Below are 23,830 nucleotides of genomic sequence, written 5' to 3' on the forward strand. Positions count from 1 at the left end.
CCTTAACCAGTTGGTCTTTGTTATTTCTGAAGTTTTCCTCGTTCCTCCCCCTGGTACCAGCATTGGTACAATCCAACTCACCCCCCTTGTAGTAGATTGTGGCGGTACGGTCCTTCACAAAAACACCCTTCCCTCCCAGTAGATTGTGGCGGTACGGTCCTTCACAAAAACACCCTTCCCTCCCAGTAGAGGTGAATGGTTCAACCCTCGTCCAATCCCCTCCCCTCCCCTATAGTGGCATGGGCCGTGTTAACCCCTCTCTCTTCGCTTACGTTTGGTTCCAGCTGCGTGCGGACCGTGGCCGCATCTGCGGCCTGCTCTCCAAGGCCGTCGGAAGGGGCAATGGCGCGGTCATTTGCAGGTTGTCTAAGGTTGGCCCCCTTTGATAGGCACATTAGGCCCCTCATAGTGCTTCCTGTTTTCTCACTACATCACTTCCTGTGTCTCAGGTACCCTGCTCCCCAAACTCTGCCCATCTGTGTGGTTTCAACCCCTACCAAAAACCTGTGTGCTGTAGTGACATGCATAAACTGTACCCTAAATCTCTGAGGGTCCTCCAGTCTTGTATTGGGGGTGCAGTGTGTGGTTTTGGATTAGCTTTTAGCTGTAATGATGGTTCACATCCCATTGTGAACCAATTAATATATCCTTTAGCTGAGAAGAAGAAAACCCGATAGTTTTGCTGGGAGCTAACTTTTAATTACCTCCATGGGTTAGTTATAGATCTTAACAAAGATGTTAAGGGGCATTTGAAGCCTTTAGTTCAAATGCCCTGGTAGCTATTAGATCTGAGTTCCAGTGCTGCTAGATTTTTAGCTCCAGGTAGACCACTCTTAACTCCAGGTAGACCACCAAACACGCTCCAGTCCCCACCTAGACCAGTATGGTGTGCTGGTACTGTCCCAAGACCTACTCCAATCCCCATGTCCAACCCTCTCTAACCTCTCTCTCTTTGTCCCCTGTAGATCCTGGTGTACGAGGGGGAGATGGAGCGGGCCCAGGGCCAGTTAGAGGCTGAAATGCAGAACCTGGAGGAGGAGAAGAACAGGGTGATAGAGGAAGCCTTCATCAGGGCCGAAAGCGAGATGAAGGCTGTGCATGAGAACCTGGCAGGTAAGCCGAAAGTTTAGGACTTATTATGTTTATGTACTTTTTGCATTTGCGCGTATGCACATTGTAGTCTCGGGTAGTATTCATTAGGGCACACTGCGAAACATTTTTCACTTCAGGTTTTATTCAATTTTGCTGTCCTTCCTAATGAATATTACCCAGGAATGTTTGTGTGCTCTGTTTTTTGTCGTTATTCACTGATGTAACAAAATGCGTGCGTGTCCCTCCCTGTCCCCAGGGGTGCGTATGAACCTGTTGACCCTGCAGCCAGCCCTGCGTACTCTCACCTGTGACTACAACTGTCTGAAGAGACAGGTTCAGGACTTCCCCTTCATGCTGGAGAAGGCCATCACCGAGGCCAAGCAGGAGATCTGCCAGGTGATAGGCGAGGTGAGCAGTGCCAACCAAGAGCTGCTGAGGAAGTACAAGAGAGAGATGAACCTGAGGAAGAAGTGTCACAACGAGTTGGTGCGCATCAAAGGTACGAGCCCTTGACCGTGCATTCTGAGAGGTGTGTGTGTGTGTGTGTGTGATATCAGCCGTTCATACTAGCTAGTGTATAGTGTGTACATCCAGTAGATTCACTAGTTTTGCTAGCACAGACTGGAATGTGTTCCGAGATTCATCCAATGGCGTTGAGGTGTATACCATCTCAGTCATTGGCTTTATCAGTAAGTGCATTGACGCTCCCCACAGTGACCGTACGTACATATCCCAACCAGAAGCCATGGATTACAGGCAACATCCACATCGAGCTAAAGGCTAGAGCTGCCGCTTTCAATGAGCGGGACACCAATCCGGACACTTATAAGAAATCCCGCTACGCCCTCAGACGAACCATCAAATAGGCAAAGCGTCAATACAGGATGAAGATTGAATCCTACTACATCGGTTGTGAGGCTCCTCGGATATGGCAAGGCTTGAAGACTGCGGACTACAAAGGGCAACCCAGCCACGAGCTGCCCAGTGACGCGAGCCTACCAGACGAGCTAAATGCCTTTTTATGCTCGCTTCAAGGAAAGCAACACTGAAGCATACATGAGAACACCAGCTGTTCTGGACGACTGTGTGATCACGCTCTCCGTAGCCGATGTGAGCAAGACCTTTAAACAGGTCAACATTCACAAAGCTGCTGGGCCAGACAGATTACCATGACGGGTACTCCGAGCATGCGCTGACCAACTGGCAAGTGTGTTCACTGACATTTTCAACCTCTTCTTGACCGAGTCTGTAATACCTACATGTTTCAAGCAAACCACCATAGTCCCTGTGCCCATGAACACTAAGGTAACCTGCCTAAATGGCTACTGACCCGTAGCACTCACATCTGTAGCCATGAAGTGCTTTGAAAGGCTGGTCATGGCTCACATCAACACCATTATCCCAGAAACCCTAGACCCACACCAATTTGCGCATACCGCCCCAACAGATCCACAGATGATGCAATCTCTATTGCACTCCACACACACTTTCACACCTGGACAAAAGGTACACCTATGTGAGAATGCTATTCATTGACTACAGTTCAGCGTTCATCACAATAGTGCCCTCAAAGCTCATCACTGTGCTAAGGACCCTGGGACTAAACGCCTCCCTCTGCAACTGGATCCTGGAATTCCTGACGGGCCTCCCCCAGGTGGTAAAGGTAGGTAACAACACATCCGCCACGCTGATCCTCAACACGGGGGTCACTCGGGTGCATGCTCAGTCCCCTCCTGTACTCCCTGTTCGCTCATGACTGCGCGGCCAGGCATGACTCCAACACCATCATTAAGTTTTCCGATGACACAACGACGATCACTGACAACGACGATACAGCCTATAGGGGAGGAGGTCAGAGACCTGGCCATGTGGTGCAAGGACAACAACCTCTCCCTCAACGTGATCAAGACAAAGGAGATGATTGTGGACTACAGGAAAAGGAGCACCGAGCACTCCCCCTATTCTCATCGACAGGGCTGTAGTGGAGCAGTCGAGAGCTTCAAGTTCCTTGGCATCCACATCACCAACAAACTAACATGGTCCAAGCACACCAAGACAGTCGTGAAGAGAATACGGCAAAACCTATTCCCCCTCAGGAGACTGAAAAGATGTGACATGGGTACTCAGATCCTCAAAAGGTTCTACAGCTGCACCATCGAGAGCATCCTGACCGGTTACATCACTGCCTGGCATGGCAACTGCTCGGCATCTGACCGTAAGGCTCTACAGAAGGTAGTGGGTAGGCCCAGTACATCACTGGGGCCAAGCTTCCTGTCAACCAGGACCTATATACTAGGCAGTGTCAGAGGAAAGACCAAAAAATTGTTAGACTCCCATCACCCAAGTCATAGACTGTTCTCTCTACCGCACGGCAAGCGGTACTGGAGCACCAAGTCTCGGACCAAAAGGCTTAACAGCTTCTACCCCCAAGCCATAAGACTGCTGCACAATTAATCAAATGGCCACCCGGACTATTTACATTGACACCCCCACCCATTTGATTTTACACTGGTGCTACTCACTGTTTATTATCTATGCATAGGCAGTTTACCCCTACCTACATGTACAAATTACCTCGACTAACCCCAGACTGTACCCCAGCACATTAACTCGGCACCGGTACCCCCTGTATATAGTCTCGTTATTGTTATTTTAGTGTTGCTTTTTATTTTATTTTTTACTTTAGTTTATTTGGTAAAACATTTCTTAACTCTTCTTGATCTGCACTGTTGGTTAAGGGCGTGTAAGTAAGCATTTCACAGTAAGGTTGTATTCGGTGCATGTGACAAAGCTTGATTTGATTCCACAGGTGCATCTGAGTATATAACAGATCAATTCTGTTCAAAAGCAGTGGATATTTTAATGTGTTGTCCCTAAACAGTATTGTAATGCCTCTCTCCTCTGCCTTCACTTCCCAGGTAACATCAGGGTGTTCTGTCGGGTGCGGCCGGTGTGCCGGGGGGAGCATGATTCAGCCGAAAACATGGTCAGCTTTGACCCAGACGACGATGCCCTTCTCTATCTTTCCAACAAGGTCAAACTAATGACCTTTGAACTGGACAAGGTGTTCCACCCTCAGGCCACACAGGAAGAGGTCAGTAAAACATAATGACTTGGAGTACATCTCAATAGTCTGAAGTGGCTTCCTTGACTTCATCTTTACTCATCTGAAAACGTAACCACAGGTAAAAGCAACATAAGACGTTTCTCATCAGCACAGATGAAGGAAATGACATGAGAGGAAGCCCCTTCTTTTAAGTTGAGATATACCAAAAGGATGTTGCTGTCTCTATATATCCTAATGGTTTACTGTCACCAATCACAACGCCTGTCATCCTAACGGTCCCTCTCTGATTGGCTAACCAGGTGTTCCAGGAGGTCCAGTCCCTGGTGACGTCCTGTATTGATGGCTTTAACGTGTGCATCTTCGCCTACGGACAGACGGGCTCAGGAAAGACCTACACCATGGAGGTATTCGCTGCTAATACACACACACTTACTTTCACTCGCTCTCCTTCTCTCTCATACCACAGGAGATAAATGAAGAGATGTGTTGTAGTGGTTGTTAATAGCAAATGTCTTGTCTGTCCTTTTTTCTTTAGGGTGTGGCCAAGGACCCGGGCATTAACCAAAGGGCTCTCAGACTGCTGTTCTCTGAGGTGACTGAGAAAGCGCCCGACTGGGACTTCAAGATCACTGTTAGCATGGTGGAGATCTACAACGAGACCCTACGGTGAGAGGACACGCACACACACGCATCAGTATAAGTTCCGACAGGGTGAGTAGGTTTGGATTTGAGTGCAGGTGCGGCCTTGCCTCAGAGGTTACACAATGACTGAAGGGAAGCAAAGGGGTCACGTAGTTACAATACAAACCTTTATGAGAAGGCTTTTTTTTTTGTTGATCAAGGCTGAAGCGTTATTTCATTGTGATTTAGACCTAAGCTGTCTGACACAGTTCCTGTGTGCATCTGTGTAAGCAATTTGAGTGCATGGGGCCAGCAGTTATATAAGAGTGGATTATATTTAACGTCCTTGGTTCATCTGTTGAACACAAGCTCCTCTCCACCCTCACTCTATTCCCTTCCTCCCTCTTTTTCTCCCTCTATCCCCTTCCTCCGTGTATCTCACCGTCTCTGTTTTGTCATCTCTGAACATCTGTGTGTCCTTTCTGCCAAAGCGTGACAGCAGAACTCACCACGAGAAGAGAATTGCAGGGGTGGAATGTCACAACACATGAGAGAAGCCGTTTTGGCCCCACTTAGTTGGAGAGTTGGCTACAGATTATCTTGATAGATACATAGATCGTTTTTGTTAATTTGAGCTATCTAGTTATCCATCTATCTCTCTGTCTGCCGAATGTTGTTGGGGGATATCATAGGAAATGACACCATACACCTAAAGTAGTGCCATATGGGTATCATTTTAAGACCGTCTTTTTATTTGAGTGGGAACCATCTTTGTGACCGTGTGTTACTGTTTCCTGTAGGAACCTTTTGGGGGACATCCAGGGTGAGAAGCTGGACATCAAGATGAACCCGGACGGTAGCGGTCAGCTCTATGTGCCAGGCCTCACGGAATTCACTGTCCAGAGCCCTGAGGACATCAACAGGGTGAGGCCACCATTCTACTACTGCCACTTATACTATGCCTGCCACAGGATGTTGGGCTAGTGAGGTGGCTTTGTGCTCTGATCTGCAATCAATGAATCACATTTTGTTTATATGGTGTTACTTACCAATCACAAAGTGCCAAATGGCATTCCTTAACGAAACCCTAAAGCAATACATTTCCTTCAGTACTGTTTTCCAATTAAATAGAGGTTTAGAGTAAGATGAACTTGGGCGTTGTTTACAATCATGTGTCAGTTAATAAGATGGCTCCCACGGTTCTTCAGGCCTGAGACTGAGCTCTTGTTTTCTCATCCTGAAATGTCTGTCAGAGCTCTTGTGTTCCCTGAACAAGTAGAATGTGCCAAAGCCTGGATTTGTCTCTAGTCTACAGATTAGTTTGTGTGTTAATGATTGAAATCTGGTCCTGTGTGTGTTCTGCCATGTGCCTGTGCGGATGAAGGAGCAGTTATTCACTTCATATGACCTTTGACCTCTAACCCCTGGCCTGTGCCCTCTGTGTAGGTGTTTGAGCTGGGTCACATGAACAGGGCCACAGCCTGCACCAATCTGAACGAACACAGCTCCCGCTCTCACGCCCTCCTCATCATCACCGTAGCAGGCGTCAACTCCTCCACCGGGCACCGCACGCAAGGTACACACACAATTCCTGTACCGGACAAGGTACACAGGCAGACACACTAATTCAGGATTTTATCTCTGTACACCCTCTACTAGGTAAGCTGAACCTGGTTGACCTGGCTGGCTCAGAGCGGATTGCTAAATCTGGGGCAGAGGGCAGCCGTCTGCGAGAGGCCCAGTGCATCAACAAGTCCCTGTCGGCCCTTGGTGATGTCATCAATGCGCTACGGAGCCGACACTCCCACGTGCCCTTCAGGAACTCCCGGCTCACCTACCTGCTGTCTGACTCACTGAGTGGGGACAGCAAGACCCTGATGATGGTGCAGGTGAGAGAGGGGTAGAGGAGGGAGAGGGGTGGGTGGTAAGGGGTTTCAAATTAAATTGGATATTAGCCTATGATAAAACGATCAATGCTTGAAGCCGTCAATGTTGGACTTCAGGCTAATATCAGAAGGTATTTTCTCTAGGTGTCTCCCCTGGTCAGTAACATGAGTGAGTCGGTGTGCTCTCTGAAGTTTGCCCAGCGGGTACGGACCATCGAGCTGGGCAATGCCACCAGGAGACAGTGGGAGAATTCCTCCACCTCCTCCTCGCCCACCCACGACAGTGTGGAGGTAACCCACACACACACACGCACCCTGGAGAGAGTGAGGGACGCACTCACACATGAAATCTCACACACGTGTGCTAGGTCAGCCCAGGCCTTACGTCAAACCTTCCCCAGATCACTGAGCCAAATCTGGGGCATCAGCTTTCATTCTGTCCCTCTGCCCTTAATAATCCATGTCGGGAAACCCACTGTCTTGCAAAGAAGATCTAGTAGGCTCAGGATGTTTGAAAAGGTTATCTCCAAAGCCTCTGGGTAGTTTGATTTTATTTGATCAAGTCATGACACCCACCATCTGATTGTTCTGAAATTGTTTCTGTTAGAAACAGATAAGAGTAGCATTTCTGCAACATTATTTTGTTGAAATATCAATTGAAATCTGAAAAACTAAGGTAATTGATTGCACCCAAATTGGCCATATACATTTTTAGGATTCTTATAATAATCAATAAATATAGTACCTAACATCCGATTTAGACCAAACTCTTTTTCTAACAATGAGTATGAGGAATCCAAAGAAATGGCCAAAAGCCACCCACGCCCAATCCCAACCCAACAATGAGTATACAGTATTAAGTCTCTGTTTGACAAGTAGTATTGAGCTGTGGCTCGTGTATTGTTTATTCATCCTATGTAATTTATTCTCAGTGAATTTGGTGATTTTCCCCCCCCCGCCCCCGTTCAGCGAAATTAGTAATTTAAGTTTTTAGGTTTATGTCCCATTCTACATCTTCATATTACCAGGTTCTAACCACTAAATGGTGCAGAGATTTTACACATTCAGGAAAGGTGATGAAAATGGTCTCTATTATGGACCATTCCTGATGACCACTTAGTTATGATTAGTTATGCACTTTGTTAATTTAGGAGATACTTTCAACAGATTACCATTCAAACACACTGCTTTCTTCAGATGAAAACTCCCCGAGTTAATGCCAGACAGAGCCTGCACTCAAATGCTTAATAGGTGTATCCAGTCTGGGTTCGAGAAGTGTTTACACCTGAATAGAGCGTTTCAGCAAGCCATGACACCCACCATCTCAGATTGTTCTGACACCATCTAGTGGTCAGAACATGGTAATGTCAGGTGTCAGCATAATTTTATTTTCATTCAAATGTCACCAGAACTGAGCTTCAGTCCTTCTACATACAAATTATCCCGGGGAGTACCCCGAACCCACTAAGCAAGGGGACTGGAACTGGTCAAGCTCACATGTAAATGATCCTCTTTCCCTAAAAGCATCATAGTCATGACTTTCTTACATGAAATGGGAGGTTAACTTGGCCCCAGACAATCAATCTAAGATCGACTTAAGTTTCAGTCTGATGAGGGCGAAACCGAAGCAGAGAAACAATCGTAATCCAGTTAGACAGACAGGATCCTTAGCGGAATGGGGTTGAATGGGGATCTTGAACTTTGGTATTGATATTTCTATAATTGAACTTTGACATTTCTGCAGCTGGACTCTCCCCCGGTGACTCCCGTGCCCCTCCCCATCTCTCGGGCCAGCAGTGCCGGCTCCACCCTCTCTGCCTCCTCCAAAACCCCCACCACACGACGGAGGTCTCAGTCCCAGCTCTCTACAGGTAAATGTGTACACACACACACACACACACACACACACACACACACACACCCCCTCCCTCCCTTAGTCCCAACAGGTACACATGCCTCTCTTGAAATGTCCTATGTCACCAAGAACTCTGGGACCCATCAATATACAACACTAACATGTACACACACCACCTTATGCCATCATTATTGGGATGATACAAAATATACACAAAGTGAACTCTGAATCCGTTCACTCCTGTGTCCTGATCCTCTGGTCTGATTGGTTGGTTTGCAGACAGGCTGTTAGGCAGAGCCATCCCATTGGTGGGGGACGGTGGGCAGGTAGGTGGGGTTTATGCTGATTGGTCGCTTGGCATGAAAAGTAAATGCTCAGCATGGCATGGTGCCCAGTGCCCACCCATGTCACCTGGTTAATGCCCACCTATCTAACACACCCCACCTCTAACCCCAGGAAACTGTTTGTGTGGGTCTTGACTCTTGAACCTCTGTCTATGTGAGAGACTGCAAGCTTTGTTTCTCTATCTGCAGATCCATGTGTGTGTGGGTGAAGGTGTCCGTACACGTCTGTGACTCTCTGACTTCTGGCTGTCTGTGACTGACGGTCTGTGTGACTGTCTGAATGCAATTCTTATCTATGTGATCTGTATATTGTATGAAGTGAGGGTGTTTATATGTTTTCGTGTCTTGTCTATATGGATTTGGTGTGTATGTGTGGAATCTTTGGATACATCCTCTTCCTTTCCCCCATCTGTGCTGCTCTCTGGCTGGGTTGTAGTGAGCCGTTATTTACACAGGGACACCACTCCCCACTATTCACAGTTTCCTAAATCTATTACTCTGCCCCTACAGGACGACTGAAACTGTCTGTCTGAAGGCTCCAATGGATTCAGAATGAAACCGGACCCTGATCCAGTCAGCCATTGGGCCATCTGAACAGGAGGGTGTTAACCAGCACCTTGACCCACCAATAGAAAGTCTCTGCTTTGGGAACAACCTATCAGCCCTGTCTCCTTCTGCTGATCTCACTCAGCCAATGGGTGAGAGCAACTGGACTAGGCAAATTATCAGATCTGACCGATTGAACGGTGACATTTTAATTTGAAGAGCAGAGGGGGATATGAACTTTGACCCTCATGGATGGCCGCCTCATGCTGCGTACCGAGACTCAGTCCCAATGCTCTAAAATGGCCTCCAGTTCTCAATTTCTTCATCACCACTGATAGCTGAAAGGAATCGATAGGTGTTCATTTTATCCAGGACTGTTGTACAGCCCCCCCATATCTTAACTACGTGCCCTCGTCTATACCCCTGAAGGAACACAACACACCAGACTTCCACACCTGACTAGGGGCCAAATGGGAGGAGCACCTGAGAGTAACACAGGCCCGTGTCCTAAAAACAACTCTCTCATAAAGAAACCCTTTACCCCTCACAGCCCAGAACAACTCCACCCCACCTTTCACTCCTTCCCCTTTGACCCTTCAACTGAGCCTGTGATCTATTCTCCCATTGGCCAATGGACTTCCTCACAATAATGCCACACCCACACCCCTAGTGCTAACTAGTCCCATCATCCACTAACAGTATAGCCCTTCTAATCACAGTATTTCTGGGTAAAAATGCACTTTAAACAAGGCTGTTACCTTCTTGATGTGTTTTATAACAATGCTCCAGTTACGGATTATGATAATATGCATATACAGTATATATGTGTGTTTTGAGATGTTTTTAATCCCTTAAATCTCCTTTGGTTGTTTTTTTTAACGAGGATTCCATCCTGGTCTCCTTCTACACTTTCTCCCCCTCATCCAATCAGGGTACTCCACAGATATGTTACTGTGGAGTACCCTGAGTACCCAATAAGACGCAAGCAATAGAGATGTGAGTGCAGAGAGAGGTTAACTTCCTGTGTAGCCGTTTGTGTTTTAGATTTCTCCAGGGCAATACAGAGCTGCCTCAGCACTGCATGGAAACGTTCATGTTGTCGTGTTTCTTGTACCGAGCGAATAAAGCTAGACCGATTCAAACTCCCTGACAGACAGGAAATGCCATTCCTGTTATTGGATGCTGCCGGTTGGAGTTGCCCAGAGGCACATTTCTAGGATCAGATTATTCAATAGGGACACAACATAAAACTGACCCTAGATCTGCATCCAGGACAGCTTTATCCTACTCCCTATGGCTGACCACAAGCAGCAAATGACAACGGATCGCCTCACGGAGCAGACACATATGTAGCTACAGAAATTGCTGCCCCTGCGGGAGTGATTAAGCTTGTGAACTGTTTTTCAAAATGCAAATAGGAATGCTTAGTACATTTGATCAGCTGATTGATCAATACATATCGGCTAATCGGCCGTGCTTCTTCAATGTTAAACCAATGTTCCCTTCATGTCCAAGGAACATTGAGGACACGCTGCATCATGTTGGTTGTTGATGGGTATCTTTGCTTGCTTTTGTCTTTGTTGTAGCTGCCGTAGGTTTCTACAGTCTTGTTTTTGTACACCCTTTTTAATAAACACTCGATACCAAATGGAACTCAAGTCTTATGCTGTTTCTATAGAGCTCTGAGAGTACAGGACTCTAACAGATGTTTGTTGAAATATATCACCATTTACTAAACGGTAGGTTGTACTACACCTACTCGGAGACTATGCTCTTTGACCAACTGGTTCAGGATGGTTCCAGCGAGCAGGAGTTCCCACTAGGGCCCCTCCCCCTTCCAGCATTGGGGAACATCCCAAGCAGTCACCATGTCTTTCTATGGGCACAAGCACTTCACAACCCTCTTGTTGGCTTTGAGAATTTTGCAGGTTGAAAGCTTCTTTCGTGCATTTCTACATAGTCATGGGGTGCAAAGAAAATGTTGGTTTTAAAGTGTATTGTCTTGCAGTGTCTGTGTATTCATGACAAAATTACAACAATCTATGGGCTTAGAAACCTAAAAGTTACTTTAGAGCTATTCAGAAATGTCAGCTAAATTATGTGGCAGGTAACCCAGCAACTGAAAGGTCGCTGGTTCGAGTTCCAGAGCAAGGATTAATTGCTCTGGAGAAATGTCTGCAATGACTAACATGGGAAGTGCGTCATTCCTCTTTTCAATTTTGAAATTGCACCTTGTGCATTCTATTACATCTTTCAAGCGGAAGTTTAAAGCTGGACAGTTCTCGCAGAATCTTCTCTTTGTATGGAGTCCAATTTGGTTAACAAAAAGATGTAATGGCTTATTTGATCAAATAGTTGTTTCATACTGAGATTGTTACAGGTGTACTGATAAGGACACGTGACATTTCTCTTAATGCTAACCTTAGAACTGGAAACCATTGTTCACATGCATCTGATCTTGCCTCTTTCCGGAAAAAAATGGAGATGGCCATGTGCTCAAAATTGCAACTGATTCTACAAGAAACCTTAAACATGGCCTTGTCCTTGTAGCACCTTCCCAACCAGAGAACAGTGCTGCTCTCTGTTGGAGTGGAATTACACACATCTTAACAAGTGTTGTTCCTTTCAATTCCAGAAACATGGCTACATATAGACTCCATTCTTTATTTGAAAAACATGTAATTTTAGTGTTAACTACTTTCAAAGAGTGCATCTAGGGTTGACATCTCAGGTACAGAATGTAGAAAATGTAAATAGAAATCACACAGTAAATTAGGCCGGGTTTCAATCCGATCGTAGGCATTAAAGGCGATTTCTGATTGAGCCGAAATGTGCAGCTTTTACTGTGAATAGGATTTCCTTGGACATTACCTTTAAAAGCCGCAATGCCTATAACCTACGATCGGATTGAAACCCGGCCCTAGTCAGGTCTGTGGAATTAAAGTGTGTGTGCTCGGCAAGTCAAGGTTACAGAGGACATAATTACTCATACACAGACAAATTAAGGAATCATAAGTGCCCCGTGTTTAAATAGAGCTACGCCCTGAAAACACCTACTCAGTGATCTCTAACATGGACTCCTTCTGGATACACAGGACTCATATCCCACCCTGTCTCTGACTCCATTGCTTCAGTCCATCCACAAGCAGTGTGAATCTGATTGTCCCCGGATTTACCACTCGGGTGGATGAGAGAATGCAGCCGTCAGTCAGACTTGAGTCCTCACAGCAGTGCTCAGCCATTTGGGGTCTGTGCGTCTCCAGTTGCATAGTCGACTGTTAGTAATCCAGTGGGGCCATGAGCAGCTGCAGCTCTTTGAAGGCGCTGCCGTGGCGTCCCACCTGGTCGGCCTTGTTCTTCACCACGTTGCTGAGGTTCTTCAGCTGCTTGTAGCATGCCTTGCACTTCTGGTGGCTGGGCTCAAACACAAAAAAAAACAACTCACAATATGCAATGGAAATGGCCTGCCTCACTGTGGCAGAGTCTGAAATCTATCCAAATGTATCAGTCTTTCTGCAAGCAATATTGGATGAATTACGGAGCTAGAACCCTTAAGAACAATGGTTCTTTAGTGATGGGCTGCATAGTGTCACTCTCCAGGAACAGGATTAGTGACCATTGCATTAACGCACACTTCAGATAGATGGTTAAAAGTTCAAGCCGGTTTAGGTTTCCAAAATGGGGCCTAAACTCACCGTTCCTCCCGTGTTATATCCACTCCAACAGAGGGGGGCGCTGTCAGCGTGTCTGAGATGAGAGGCCAGAAACGCTTCAGGATCAGCTTCAGAGAGGTGCAACCCGTCTGCACGTAACTGACCACACGGGGAGAGACGATGGGTCAACACACATTTATACCCAAACATGGATTTGTTATCACTTTCATCTCTGCTGTCTCACCTCTCATACTTGCTTTGCAGCAGCTCTTCAATCTGGGGCAGGATAGAGGTACACAGGTCCAGTTTCCATAGAGACCTGGGGGGGACAGGTCAAATTACTGGTCATGGTACCAACACAATGAGTGAAAGTATATGTGTGGCCTCCTTTGCTAAATAAGATCTGTAGTCTTGTTGTGCGCACGCGTTTCAACATCCACTCACGGTTTGAGGTTAACGATGTTGAGGATGTCCACGACGATAGAGAGATCCTTCATCGAGACGGCCGAGTCCAAGGAGGTCTGAAGACAAGAGCAGCAACCACAACAAAACACTGAAGAGGCAGCCAGTAACGTCTCTCCATACTTCATGGCCACAAACAGCTAATCAGTCAAGGATGTTGTCCCGAGTTTAACATTGAAAGTCGAGTCATTATTTATTTCAAGTGATGTCAGCGCGGTCTGTTAAGCGCCATACCTTAACGTCCCCGCTGCCCCACACAGCTCTGATGGTGTCCAGGTTCTTGTGTCGGCTGGTGAGCATCACACACATGGTGTCATGGCCCTTTCTGATCTGGGTCAGAGCTTCGTCATCACCCAGCACACTGGGCCGGTTGTTGCGAGCAGGCTAGGACAGAGATACGCAAACGTATATAACCTGGTAAATACACACCCCTGTTCGATCACCCTCTAAACCTACATACATTTAGGGGTCAATTCCATTTCTATGCGCATGTGTTTAAAAAATATTTAAGAAGCTGACCATCTTGTTTTTGTAATTGTTTTATGCGTACACAATGTAACTAGGTGATTGGAGCATTTCTGAGTGAATTTGAAAACTGTACCACTATGGTAGGTTTAATGTTGAGCTGATTTTACATGTTGATCAGTGACTGATATGCATTAAATTACTATTTGTGTTCCATTTCATTCTATGCCCAGTTTATCTTATGGGGCTTGTGGTAGAGATGAAGTCTGAAGTTAAAGACAGTGGAGATGTCAGAGGCTAATAATAGGAGAACTGTACTATTCCACTGATCTACTGGCGCCGGCAGCATCATCCAAGTGGGTGCTACTTGTTGGCAGTGAAGGAGTAGCTAGCTAGCGGCCTTTCTACCTACAAAGTCAAGTGGCTAAGCAAAAGGATAGCTGTGAGGACGGCAAGGTGCTCTCTTGAATCATTCCTGACCCGCTGGCCGTGACCGTCATGCTGCTCCATCCCTGTGACCGTGATTCTGCCTCCCACCACTCGGTGCTACCAAAAGTAGCTGCTTCAGTTCCCATGCCGACTTCCTGACTTTGCTTCAGTAATTATTCTGGCTACTTGTATGTGTATTAATACACTGCATGCTTATCGATTTCAGTTTTGTATTGAAGGCTTTACGAGTGTAATAAAAACATTAACTTATATACTAAATTCCAATGACATGACGATTCGAGATGGCAAACAATATTTTAATTTCATGACCTCACAAACAAATCTGCTGCTTTGAAACCGTTCCATGGCGATTATAAACCATAAGAATACATTTGAATGTATAGCAATCTTTGGTTTTGGTGGCAACCAAGAATTTGTTCCTAATTGACTTGTAATAGTTAAATAAATACATTCAAAATTCAAAAGACAGCATCTGCTATGTAAGACTGGTCGATTTTTCTCAAAAATCAGCTTCTGGCGCCAGCAATTTGACCAGTCTATACCAGATGACAGGAGCATCACTATCTTCCTGGGTACACTCCTCACACAGTAAGTAGTGTGAGGAGCACTGTGCAGGTGGCAAGCCTGAATCTCTGGGAACGCGAGCAGTACGAGCTAAGAAACATAGTGATTATCCGCTGGCACAGCCAGCAACTGCATGAGCTGGAGCAACTCTGCCTGGCCAACTGGCACATAGAGGTGGAGCGCAGGGTTTACTTTTACAGTGTGGGAGTGAGAGAGACCCAAGGCAGACTGCTCCTGCTGGCTCTCTGATGTCACTGATCAGAGGAGAAAGACTTGGGTGAGTGAAGAATGAGGGCCTCTACTGTGAATGGACTGTTGAAATAATAAATGACTTAGTTCTAATAGTAATAAGATAAGAAAAGATGTGATGAGATTTTTTTATTATTATTCATAAATACATTAGAATTTAACCATACAAATTGTGATGTCTGAGTGAAATTTCTCCATGGTAAATGAAACAAACGTGTGTGTTATGCATGTATATACACACTCACAGGCAGGAAATCTCCCACGTTGAGTCCTATTGGTTCATTCCTGGTGGAGAGGATGACGCTGGGCTGGGGTTTGGCCTTCGCCATAGCAACGACCGGTGGGGGGGCTGGGTGGGGTGCGGGGGGGTGGTTAGAGGTCGGAGGTCGTGTGGTTACCACGGGGATGGGACGGGGCGCCGTGGCGACCATGGTAGGCTCCACCCTCAGGACCGGAGTGAACGATGCCACAGGAAGGTTTAACAACAGGCTGGGCTGCAGTGACACACACCGATACTAGAAACAAATCTAACTTATGTACAGAGAAACTCACACTGACAGACAATCCCACATACACACAAGCATGACAAAAAACACAAATCAGTCACACATACAACAGTACAGGTGTAGAGTACAAACCTGCTGTCTGTCAGTCATAGGAGTCATGAACTCCACCAGCCCCTGGTTAGCCCTCACCACAAAACTCTCTGACAAAAAGAGAAAAGAGGGAGAGAGAGAGAACTTGAATATGAGTGCCGGAGTCTGGTGAAGCGGACCCCACATGCACCTTGACGATGGGGTTTGGAGCCCCAGCTCGACCGGCTGCGCCCTTCACTTCTTTATCCATCTCCCATTCTTTACTTCCAAATAAATATATAAAAATATTAAAATGCAACAAAACAACTTGAATATGAAACTCAGGACAGCAACACATCTTATACACAACAGATCAATGTGATAGTTTAACCACAAACACAAATGTAATACTGCTCATACTAACGGCTTGGTAGAAGGGACTCACCATCTTCCAAGGGGGCAGGGAAGGGCTCACTCTTTGGGGGGGTGCGAGCTGGAAGGGGGAAACAAGGAAGACTTTTAGTATGAAATTCAAGAATGATTAAGACACTGCTAGATGTTAATGTAGTAATACATGCATTCTGCTGTTCGTGTGAACACTGAATAGATAGCAATGAAACGTAAGGTGTACTATCAGCCTACAGATGGCGCTCTTTGGCTGGAAGATCTCTTTGTAGTCCTCGGGGTTACGGATCTCGGCCGAGGACTCCTTCTCGTCCTCGCTACTGGGGCTCCTCCTCTCCCCCTCGGGGCTGCGGCGGTCTGACTCAGAACTCTGCTTTACCCTGGAAGAGCACACCCCCAATTAGTCTGCTTATTGCCACAACGGAAACTAACGGATGCTGTTTTGATGCAGTATTTGCTATAACATATGCTATTTAGCAACGTGCATACATGTTATATATGGGTGGTCCCTGGGCATGGAAGCCACCTGGCATTGCAAGCACCATGCCCTACCAACTAAGCTACAGACGACCACATGATTTGAACCGCTACGATTTTAAATCAACTCATAAGTGGTTTTGTTGAAAACAGATTCCGTAGCATATAGGGCACAAACACTAAATCCGAGTTTAGTGTGCCCATCTCACGTTAGGGTTCGCTCCATAGAAAGTAGAATAGCGGCGTTTGGAAGTGGGCAGTACCTCTGTGTGCTGCAGGTGGTCAGGGGTCGGTCGTAGTTGCGTCGCAGCGTGGATCCTTTCGGGGAGGGCTCTGTGAGTGGCTGGTCGTCCTGGATTACGCCTTGGATCACAGAGCCAGACTTCTTCACCCGCGTCAAATCCACCACGTAGGATGAAACATTAGTCAGATTGTACGACACGCCAATCTTGGAGAGAGATGAGGGGGGGAACAGTAGAGCAAAAAACACAAGGGGTTGGGTAAAACTAACAGTACCAGTGACAGTAATACATGTAAAATCGTCATGCTGACACCACAGATTCACATAAAGAATCCCTAATAGTCATTTAATAAGATCCCTATGGCTCACACACACGCACGGTTGCAGTAACACAGTAGTTACATAGTAATAGTAACATTAAAAGAGTAACCCCCCCCCCCCCCAATTTTTTTAAAATTATAAATAAACACCAACTCTCGCACTTGTCTTTTCCTACTAGCACTGACTTTGCGGAGGAAAAATGTACTTACAAATGACTGAAATGTGGTTGTCTCACCGAGCCATCTTAAGATGAATGCACCGACTAAGTCGTTCTGGTTAAGTGTCCGCTAAATGACTCAAATGTAAAAAAAAAATGTAAAAAGCAATGCCATTCTCACACACCAGCTGGTGGTTGCAGATAGCCAGGTCTGCCACCTTGCCCCAGCCCACTGGCACCACATCAAAGCAGCGGTTGGGCTCCCAGCCATACACATGGAGAGAGTCCACAGCGCCACTATACAGACAGCAGCCATCCAGGTTAAAGGCCAGACACCTGGAGAGAGAAATGTTTATATACAGTATAGTGTGTTAGTTGCATCTGAACTTCTAATATCGTGGTGTCCCGCCAACCACACTTGTTATTAGTGACGGTAGCCCTCACCTGACTGGTCCCATCTCTCCCTCTGAAGAGCCAATCATCTTGAACTTTTCCAGATCCCACAGTTTGATGGTCCTGTAGGGAACAGACATACACAAAGGCATTCCGCTTTAGTAATGGAGTTGAAGCCATCGTAAGCAAGTGTGTGTGTGTGGATACCATACCGGTCAGAGCTGCCTGACGCTAGCAGATACTCGTTGGGGTGGAACTGGATGATGTTGATGGCTCCAGTGTGTGCTGTAAACTCTGTGATCATCTTCCCTGCAGTCAGGTCCCACAGCTAGGACACACAGGTCAGAGGGCAATATGAGTTCCTGACTGGCACAGCTAGGAATATTATGACGTGGCCCTTAAGAATCAGGTAAGCTGACATCAGATCTGTGCCTATAGAAGGAGAACTTATATGCAAAGGTGTATAACTACCAAACAGGATCGATGAGTTAGCCAGCTGACTTTGATAAACAACCAGAAGTAACTATTGGTTTTCTGGTTCATTAAGAAAGTTACACTTAGATTTGTGTTTTTGGTTCTTGAGTCAATTAGGCCATGCCCATTTCAAGCTTATTTTCCCAAAAAGTTATTTCAGAATACTTAGACAAGTTAGCTGTCTAATTCATTAATTCTCTGAACATACAGTTGAGAGTATACAATAGGGCTCTGCATCCCTGTTCCTGGAGAGCTACCCTCCTGTAGGTTTTTGCTCAAGACCCAGTTGTAACTAACCTGACTCAGCTTATCAACCAGCTAATTATTAGAATCAGTTGTGCTAGATTAGGTTTGGAGGTTTGTAGCTCTCCAGGATCTGGGTTGGAGAGCCCTGGTTTACAAACTGACCACAGTCATGTGAGATGAGAAACATGTGAAAGTAAGCTTCTGACAATGTGTAGGTGGGTTCATGCCTTGATGGTGCTGTCATCACTAGCAGAGGCCAACCATTTCCCATCTGGACTGAAGGCCAGGCACCTCACTGCCTGAGTGTGACCCTGCACAAACACACACATTATGCCATATGAATAATTAACCTTGGTGCTCTTCAGTTGGGCATGAATTACACACAAGTGCAAGTCTTACCTTGTACCTGAACACACAGCCCTTTCTCCGTACATCCCACAGCTGAAAGAGAAAAACTCTGTTTAAGCACAGATATCACATAACAATCCACATACAGTACCAGTCCAAAACTTTGGACACTACTCATTCAAGGAATTTTACTTTATTTCACTATTTTCCACATTGTAGAATCTAAATCAGCACTAATTCTGTGTGTGCAAAGCTGTCATCAAGGCAAAGGGTGGCTACTTTGAAGAATCTCAAATATAAAATGTATAAAATATATTTGTTTAACACTTTTTTTGGTTACTACATGATTCCATGTGTGTTATTTCATAGTTTTGATGTCTTCACTATTATTCTTCAATGTAGAAAATAGTAAAAAGAAAGAAAAACCATGGAATGAGCAGGTGTGTCCAAACTTTTGACCGGTACTCTACATAGTAGAGCTCTTAACAACACTCACTAACGCAGCACACATACACACCTTGATGTTGGTGTCCATGGAACCAGATGCCAGGTATTCCCCAAATGGGTGGAAGTCCAAGCTGCAGATATTGGCCTTGTGTCCCATTAGAGTTCTTAGGACTGGGATAAAAATAGCAAAAATATTGATGTGACATTCTCAGAACAACTGGTAGCCTAGGTCTAGTTGACTAGTAGAAACATCTCCACATCCCACACGCCTAACCTCTCCACACACACACACACACAATATAGGAGAAATGCAGTCTCACTCTTTGCAGCCTCCAGGTCCCATACGCGCAGTGATCCGGACTGTGAGCCAGCCACCACCTGCTCCTCAGAGTTATTAAACTTTACACACTCCACTGGGTTATTATGTCCTGTCAGACTCTGAGAAAGAGACAGGGAGAGAGGGAAAGAGACAGGGAGAGAGGGAAAGAGACAGGGAGAGAGAGGTGGAAATAAGAGTTTTAGTGACAGGCAGCATTCACCAGAAATAAGCAGAGATCAAACTGTACACACACACACACACACTTATTCCCTAATGGTCTCACTAGTCTGTACCATGATGCAGTTGGGTTTGCTGACTGCCCAGATGTTGACTCGGCAGTCCTCTCCCCCAGTGGCTAGCAGACGGCCTGAGTTCTTCCCCAGGGCCAGACACACCACATTACTGGAGTGGGCTACAATCTCCTCTGGAACAGAAAATGATGCACAACACACCATGATTAATCGCTGGGTCAATGAAACTAATAAAATTGTGGGCCTGAATTAAGGTCTTGAAAGGGTGAGTGAAATGGAGACTCGACTCACGTAATCGCCATGATGTTTTGGTGGTGTTGGCCACAGCCATGGTGATTCTTGAGCGTCCAACACTCAACGGAGTGTTGTTATTATTCACACAGAGCTAGCTGGTTCATGTGTGTTGACTGTATGATGAGACCTTTAGCTTCTCTCCAATAAATGAACAAGAGGCAAAGGGAAAATACTTTGTATGACAAATTGTTGATGGTGGCACAACTCATCCGCTTCATGTCCCCTGTCGGCTTCTCTTGAAGCTGAGGGAGGATTATTACAAGCTAGATAGTCGAATATACGCTGTTGGCGTTAGCAAGCTGGTTCGCTAGCTAGTTAGCAGGCTTAGTTAACTTAGCTAGCGGGCTATGTATTGTTAGTTAGCTTAAACAAAACAAACAAAGTAACAATTTATTTCGGGCTGCAATTTGGGCAAATGTCAAAGTCATGCAAATTCTACTAACTTTTAGCTAGTTAACGTAACTAGTAAACGCCTTTCGATGGTTAAACAGTTACGTTGAACTTGATTAACGTTAGCTAGCAACTAACTAGCCAGTTAGCTAAATTAGCATAACTTGCTAACGTTAACAGCTCAATTACTACTGTATAGTAGCTACCTAATTAGATTGCTCGTCCTGGGCAGTGCAAAATATAATACAGAACATACCTGCATTTTTTAGCTAATTGCTAGTAGAACATCTCTAGCTATGATTGGTGAAAAGAGAACGCTTAAGACCGGTATCACTAGCTAGTTGATGCCAACTACGAAATTGCTTTTTGTCTGGCTCCTTCAGTCCTTGTTGATGTCATGTTTGTGCGGCTGTTTACTATGGAACGCCGACCTCAAACCACACTTGCAGTTTAGCAACTGGGTTTTGCGATGAGATCACTTATTCACTTCCGGATGTCTGAAGTCCAGAAAACAGGGTTGCCAGGTCGAACTAAAATGTATATTCCAATGACCACTCAAAACCCTCACACAAAGCCTTAATCCTAGAACCAGCAAGAGAATAGTTTTCCCATAACGTTATCGTGCAAATTAAGAAATAATATCGACGTAACTTGTAACGACGACAGATGACAAATTCGGTTTTCCATCCAAATTATAATTATTACCAACTAAGGTGACTAATAAAATAATTTGTATATGTTGCAATAGAAAATATAATTCGCCTTTATTTTATACTCGCCACATCGTTTTCCATCAATGGATGTCGATTTAACTCGTTTCATTGTAAATAAATCCCTTATGCGCATGTGCATAACTATAGCTAAATCCAACAGGAGAGTTTGAGGGATGAAAATTGGACAAAGGACCTCGAGCTCTCTGTGCAAGAAACACTCGCATAACCTTCAAAAGAATGTTAGGCTATTTTCTGGCCATTGTGCCATTATTGTATGGCTGATGTTAAGACTACAAACCATTATAAATGGCCAATTAGCTAGATTGACTTGTCATTTCAATAGGCATAGGCTAGGCCTACTACAATCTGGGTTTATGGTTGTAATTCAATTTTGCCATGGTTTGGTTTGCTAGATCCAGGTAGCCTATAGCCCTTGATAGCCTACAGTAGCCTAGACACGATGTAAAATGAACAATTTAGCAGTTTGCTCAATTCAAATGTACAGACTAATTTTCCACCAATACTTATTTTCCACCATCATTTGCAAATAAATTCATAAAAAATCCTACAATGTGATTTTCTGGATTTTTTTTCTCATTTTGTCTGTCATAGTTGAAGTGTACCTATGATGAAAATTACAGGCCTCTCATCTTTTTAAGTGGGAGAACTTGCACAATTGGTGGCTGACTAAATACTTTTTTGCCCCCCTCTATGTTGTTGCCCAATAGCCTGCTGGAATAGGCCACTGGGGATGGGGTTGTCATTTAAATCACAAATAATTTAAATAATATATTAATTATATGGATATTACCTTAATAGGCCTATACTTATCATCAACAGTCAGGGTTATTTTTATTTGTTTTACCTGTAGCCTAATCTGACTAACTGTTACCTTCAATTTAATGCATTCTAACAACAGCTGATGCAAATGCGATAGAACTGTGACCATGATCACAATTGATAACTTCCAATTTCATTAACTAAACATGGCCATTAATAATTGCATAGTAACACAACTCTACAACAAATGTATTGTATCAAATGGTAGGCTACAGTAGCCTCCATAGAAATTAATAGGTTACTTAATGGCCAACAGATGTATCCAGGGGCGCAACTTTGGTTTTAGAAGTTGGGGGGACATATATATATATATACACATACATATTTTATCCAGTCGGATAAACATGTCAGACTGCTCGGAGGCGTTCGCAATGGCCCTAAAGCACACCTTTGCCTCGTTTTCTATCACATTCCAATGATAAAACTGGGAGGGACAAAAATGCCATTTCAGAATGTGGCCCCATCCCTAGTGAAATTTGCGCCCCTGGATGTATCACTCTCCACATTCAATGTCAGTTTCATTGTAGCCTTTTCCCCATATCAGAAGCACACGAGGGAGTTCCATAACTTCCATTTATAATTTCCACCCGCGCAGTACTCCAGACCCAAGAAGTGAGGATTCGTATAAGGCGCTCTACGCCTAGTCGTTTCCCTGTGCAACGTCACCTTATTTCTTGATGCGCATCAGTTCTAGCGCATTAATATGTTTTATGGAAAGAGGGTTGGAAATATATTTTTCCATAATGACAAATATAAATAGCCTACCTACAACTGGTAAAAAGTTGTCATGACTGTCTCCTCTCCCTCAAGTGACTCAGCTGCAGCCTCAGGCTCATACACACACCCCTCCGGCCCTCCCCACCACTCAAGCAGCAACAGGCTGCCACACTACCTGATAGTCAGCAGCAGCAGGTCACAGTGAAATATCCATTTTTTAAGAAAAATGCCATGACGGCCCTGGTGCCATTTAGAAGTAGCCCAAAAACCTGCAACCAGTACATTTTCACCTGCTACATGGTTTTCAGTCATTTTCGTAGCAGGTTAGGATATCCTTTTTGCAAACCCTAACCCTGTTCAGTCTCCTAACCTTCTGCTTCAGTATCAAAGTGGCGTTAAGTGTGTTTCCCCGAAGTTCAGACCAGATTCCTGTTCAAACTCTGAACAGAGGAAGAGGTCCATAGAAATAGAAATACAGGGATGGTGCAAAAATGTTTACAATCTCTTTTTGAATTGGAAGCAAGCTCCATTAAAGCGGCAATCTGCCGTTGAAACAATAAGAGGGCAACCCACCTGCTTCGGTAAAAAGCTGAGGGATGGGCCTGGAGAAATGTAGCCACTCTCAAATTCAAAGACAGAGCTATGGATGCAAGGACTGAGCATTCATGATATCAAAATTATAGTTTTAACCATGCTTTGAGGCTATCTAGTGTTTGTAAACAAACATTGGCGTAAAACAAAGTTATATTTTGGGTTCGAATGTGACACAGCAGTTGAACTAAAGTTCACGAGGCATTTATAAGTTATATTCTTCAAAAATCAATAGGTACACATCATGCATTTAAGAATCCGAAAATGGATGTAGCAACTGCCTTTAAGGTCACGTGACCATAAAAGTCCCCCGAATATTAAAACTTGAACATTAAAAAGTTTTACAATAAGTTTGATTTGAAATCATGAAAAGGTTA

The 23,830-nt window shown here is 45.0% G+C and overlaps 2 protein-coding genes across 20 annotated transcripts in view; one reads left to right on the plus strand and one right to left on the minus strand.

Annotated features, from left to right (window-relative positions):
- Window positions 1–11,064, plus strand: part of LOC139411288 (kinesin-like protein KIFC3) — a 67,467-nt gene extending 56,403 nt beyond the window's left edge. For 8 of the 18 annotated variants that reach the window (XM_071157391.1, XM_071157384.1, XM_071157386.1 and 5 more), the window contains 13 exons: window positions 285–371; window positions 966–1,113; window positions 1,349–1,591; window positions 4,011–4,186; window positions 4,459–4,563; window positions 4,695–4,825; window positions 5,581–5,704; window positions 6,227–6,356; window positions 6,440–6,669; window positions 6,811–6,957; window positions 8,411–8,537; window positions 8,801–8,847; window positions 9,376–11,064. In XM_071157391.1, the coding sequence (XP_071013492.1) occupies window positions 285–371; window positions 966–1,113; window positions 1,349–1,591; window positions 4,011–4,186; window positions 4,459–4,563; window positions 4,695–4,825; window positions 5,581–5,704; window positions 6,227–6,356; window positions 6,440–6,669; window positions 6,811–6,957; window positions 8,411–8,537; window positions 8,801–8,847; window positions 9,376–9,384 (1,704 nt within the window). In that variant the 3' untranslated portion in view covers window positions 9,385–11,064. The remainder of the gene's footprint in view (window positions 1–284; window positions 372–965; window positions 1,114–1,348; window positions 1,592–4,010; window positions 4,187–4,458; window positions 4,564–4,694; window positions 4,826–5,580; window positions 5,705–6,226; window positions 6,357–6,439; window positions 6,670–6,810; window positions 6,958–8,410; window positions 8,538–8,800; window positions 8,848–9,375) is intronic. The other 10 variants (XM_071157398.1, XM_071157399.1, XM_071157388.1 and 7 more) reach the window with 3 other exon arrangements.
- A 963-nt stretch (window positions 11,065–12,027) lies between these two features.
- LOC139411289 (katanin p80 WD40 repeat-containing subunit B1-like) lies at window positions 12,028–21,091 on the minus strand. Of its 2 annotated transcripts, none has more exons than XM_071157403.1 (20): window positions 20,849–21,091; window positions 20,200–20,335; window positions 19,951–20,081; window positions 19,659–19,776; window positions 19,409–19,509; window positions 18,943–18,984; window positions 18,771–18,854; window positions 18,036–18,151; window positions 17,875–17,946; window positions 17,616–17,766; window positions 16,975–17,159; window positions 16,472–16,614; window positions 16,275–16,322; window positions 15,893–15,960; window positions 15,500–15,748; window positions 13,761–13,910; window positions 13,509–13,585; window positions 13,309–13,383; window positions 13,107–13,223; window positions 12,028–12,825 (listed from the first exon to the last, which is right to left on the minus strand). In XM_071157403.1, the coding sequence occupies exons 2-20, from the start codon at window positions 20,237–20,239 to the stop codon at window positions 12,690–12,692; spliced, it is 2,103 nt and encodes a 700-aa protein (XP_071013504.1). In that variant the 5' UTR covers window positions 20,240–20,335; window positions 20,849–21,091; the 3' UTR covers window positions 12,028–12,689. The 2 variants fall into 2 exon arrangements, with proteins under 2 accessions (XP_071013504.1, XP_071013505.1); XM_071157404.1 differs by having other exon boundaries at window positions 12,582–12,830; window positions 20,849–21,084.
- Between the last annotated feature and the right edge of the window lie 2,739 nt (window positions 21,092–23,830).

This window comes from Oncorhynchus clarkii, chromosome 6 (assembly GCF_045791955.1).
Source record: "Oncorhynchus clarkii lewisi isolate Uvic-CL-2024 chromosome 6, UVic_Ocla_1.0, whole genome shotgun sequence".
Taxonomy (NCBI): Eukaryota; Metazoa; Chordata; class Actinopteri; order Salmoniformes; family Salmonidae; genus Oncorhynchus; species Oncorhynchus clarkii.

Excerpts from the sequence above, each read along its gene's own strand:
- LOC139411289 (XM_071157403.1), bottom strand. The coding sequence starts at position 20,239 with ATGGCTGTGGCCAACACCACCAAAACATCATGGCGATTAC. Across the intron at positions 18,985-19,408 it reads CCATGGACACCAACATCAAG|CTGTGGGATGTACGGAGAAA; the intron begins GTGTGTATGTGT and ends TTTCTCTTTCAG. Across the intron at positions 13,384-13,508 it reads AACATCGTTAACCTCAAACC|GTCTCTATGGAAACTGGACC; the intron begins GTGAGTGGATGT and ends TGTCCCCCCCAG.